Source organism: Vombatus ursinus, unplaced genomic scaffold (genome assembly GCF_900497805.2).
Source record: "Vombatus ursinus unplaced genomic scaffold, bare-nosed wombat genome assembly UNPS02014812.1, whole genome shotgun sequence".
Taxonomy (NCBI): Eukaryota; Metazoa; Chordata; class Mammalia; order Diprotodontia; family Vombatidae; genus Vombatus; species Vombatus ursinus.
Window position 1 is genome coordinate 53,103,121 of NW_020954590.1, and position 1,747 is coordinate 53,104,867.

Consider the following 1,747-nt stretch of genomic DNA (forward strand, 5'->3'; position numbering starts at 1 on the left):
TGTTAATATCAATTGTTATTGTGTCTTAATTACATGTAATTATAAATTGTTAGTATGTCTTAACTATAAAAAGTATTTAGAGGCTCATTGAGGAATTATTGTTAGTATGTCTTAACTAAAAAAAGTATTTAGAGGCTCATTGAGGAAAATGTCACATTGGATACTGATTCAGTTGTCCAAAGAGACGGTCAAACCCGTGGCATTCAGGGGGACTATAGGTTCTATTATGTCCTAAATGAAGCTGTAAAGTCTTTGGGGGGGGGGGAGAATCGGGGCACACCTGCTAACTTGATTTTAACCCTTCTGCTGCTCTGTCTATTTAGTAGAGAAACGGTCAGAAGGAATGCAGGAGAAGAAACTAGAGACTCCGAAAGAGCAAGAGCCGTCATCTCTGTTTTCTGAAGAACCGAAATGGAAAGACAAGTCTACGGACACCGAGGAGGACGACATCACGGGCCCGCTGTTTAGCAACAAGACCACCCAGTTCCCCTCAGTTCACGCTGAGCTCACAGAGCCCAAGGAGATAGCCGAGTCAGGCAGTGAGCCCTCTCCCAAAGCCTCCACCCCCAAGGTATCCACCCCACCTTCCTCACCATCTCCACTTGCAGCTGCTTCGCCGGAATTTGCCTATGTCCCAGCCGACCCAGCGCAGCTAGCTGCCCAGATGTTAGGTAACGTTTCATCTGTTCATTCTGAAGTGTTAATGGTGGATGTGGCAACCAGTATGTCTTCCTTTGCCAATATGTACATGTCCCCGGAGGCTACTGAAGACAGTTCCTCTGCCTGCCTTTCAGATTTAACGCCTCAGCTTCTGAGTCAGACATTCATCCATATAGAGTTAGGTTCCAAAGAAACTAAGGCTGAAACATCCTCGGCTTTCTCACTCCCCTTGCAGGGTGAACAAGACCTTCCTGCTCACGATCAAGCTCCTGACGTCCCTTTCCAGGCTGATATCGAAATTACATCAACCATTCAGTGTGTTTCACCTGAATTTCATAAGCCTGAGACCGAAGGAGCAGCTTTTGTAGAGCAAATATCGGAGCACGTAATAGTCCCTTTTGATGAACCAATGGCAAGTCTTAATGAGACTGAGCAGCCGCCATCAGAAAGCCAAATTCAGATAGCTCACAAGATAGCCTCCATGGTGTCTGCAAAGTCTGTAGCTTCTGCAAAATCCGTAGCTTCAGCAAAATCCGTAGCCTCTGCAAAATCCGTAGCCTCTGCAAAATCCGTAGCCTCTGAAAAATCCGTAGCCTCTGAAAAATCCGTAGCCTCTGCAAAATCCGTACTCTCTGCAAAATCCGTAGCCTCTGCAAAATCCGTAGCCTCTGCAAAATCCGTAGCCTCTGCAAAATCCGTAGCCTCAGAAAAATCAGTAGCCTCTGCAAAATCTGTAGCCTCTGCAAAATGCGTAGCCTCTGCAAAATCTATACCCTTAGAGGAGCCTGTAAAACATGGGCCATCAATATCCTCTGCAAAATCAGGACTCTCAGCTAATGGAGAGGCAGAGGTAGAACCTCAGCAGGAGGCTTCTGCAAGGTCTCTGCATGAGGAGGTCCCTGCAAAATCTCTGCATGAGGAGGCCTCTGCAAAGTCTCTGCATGAGGAGGCCTCTGCAAAGTCTTTGCATGAGGAGGCCTCTGCAAAATCTCTGCATGAGGAGGCCTCTGCAAAATCTGTGCACACTGCTGAAGTGTCTACAAAATCCCTGCATACTTCTGAAGGGTCTGTAAAATCCCTGCATGCT

The 1,747-nt window shown here is 46.8% G+C and overlaps 1 protein-coding gene across 1 annotated transcript in view; it reads left to right on the forward strand.

The window, feature by feature from the left end:
• Window positions 1-1,747, forward strand: part of LOC114054117 (proline-rich receptor-like protein kinase PERK10) — a 17,740-nt gene that overhangs the window by 12,206 nt on the left and 3,787 nt on the right. The window contains 1 exon segment of the mRNA XM_027877248.1: window positions 324-671. Coding sequence (XP_027733049.1) covers window positions 324-671 — 348 coding nt within the window.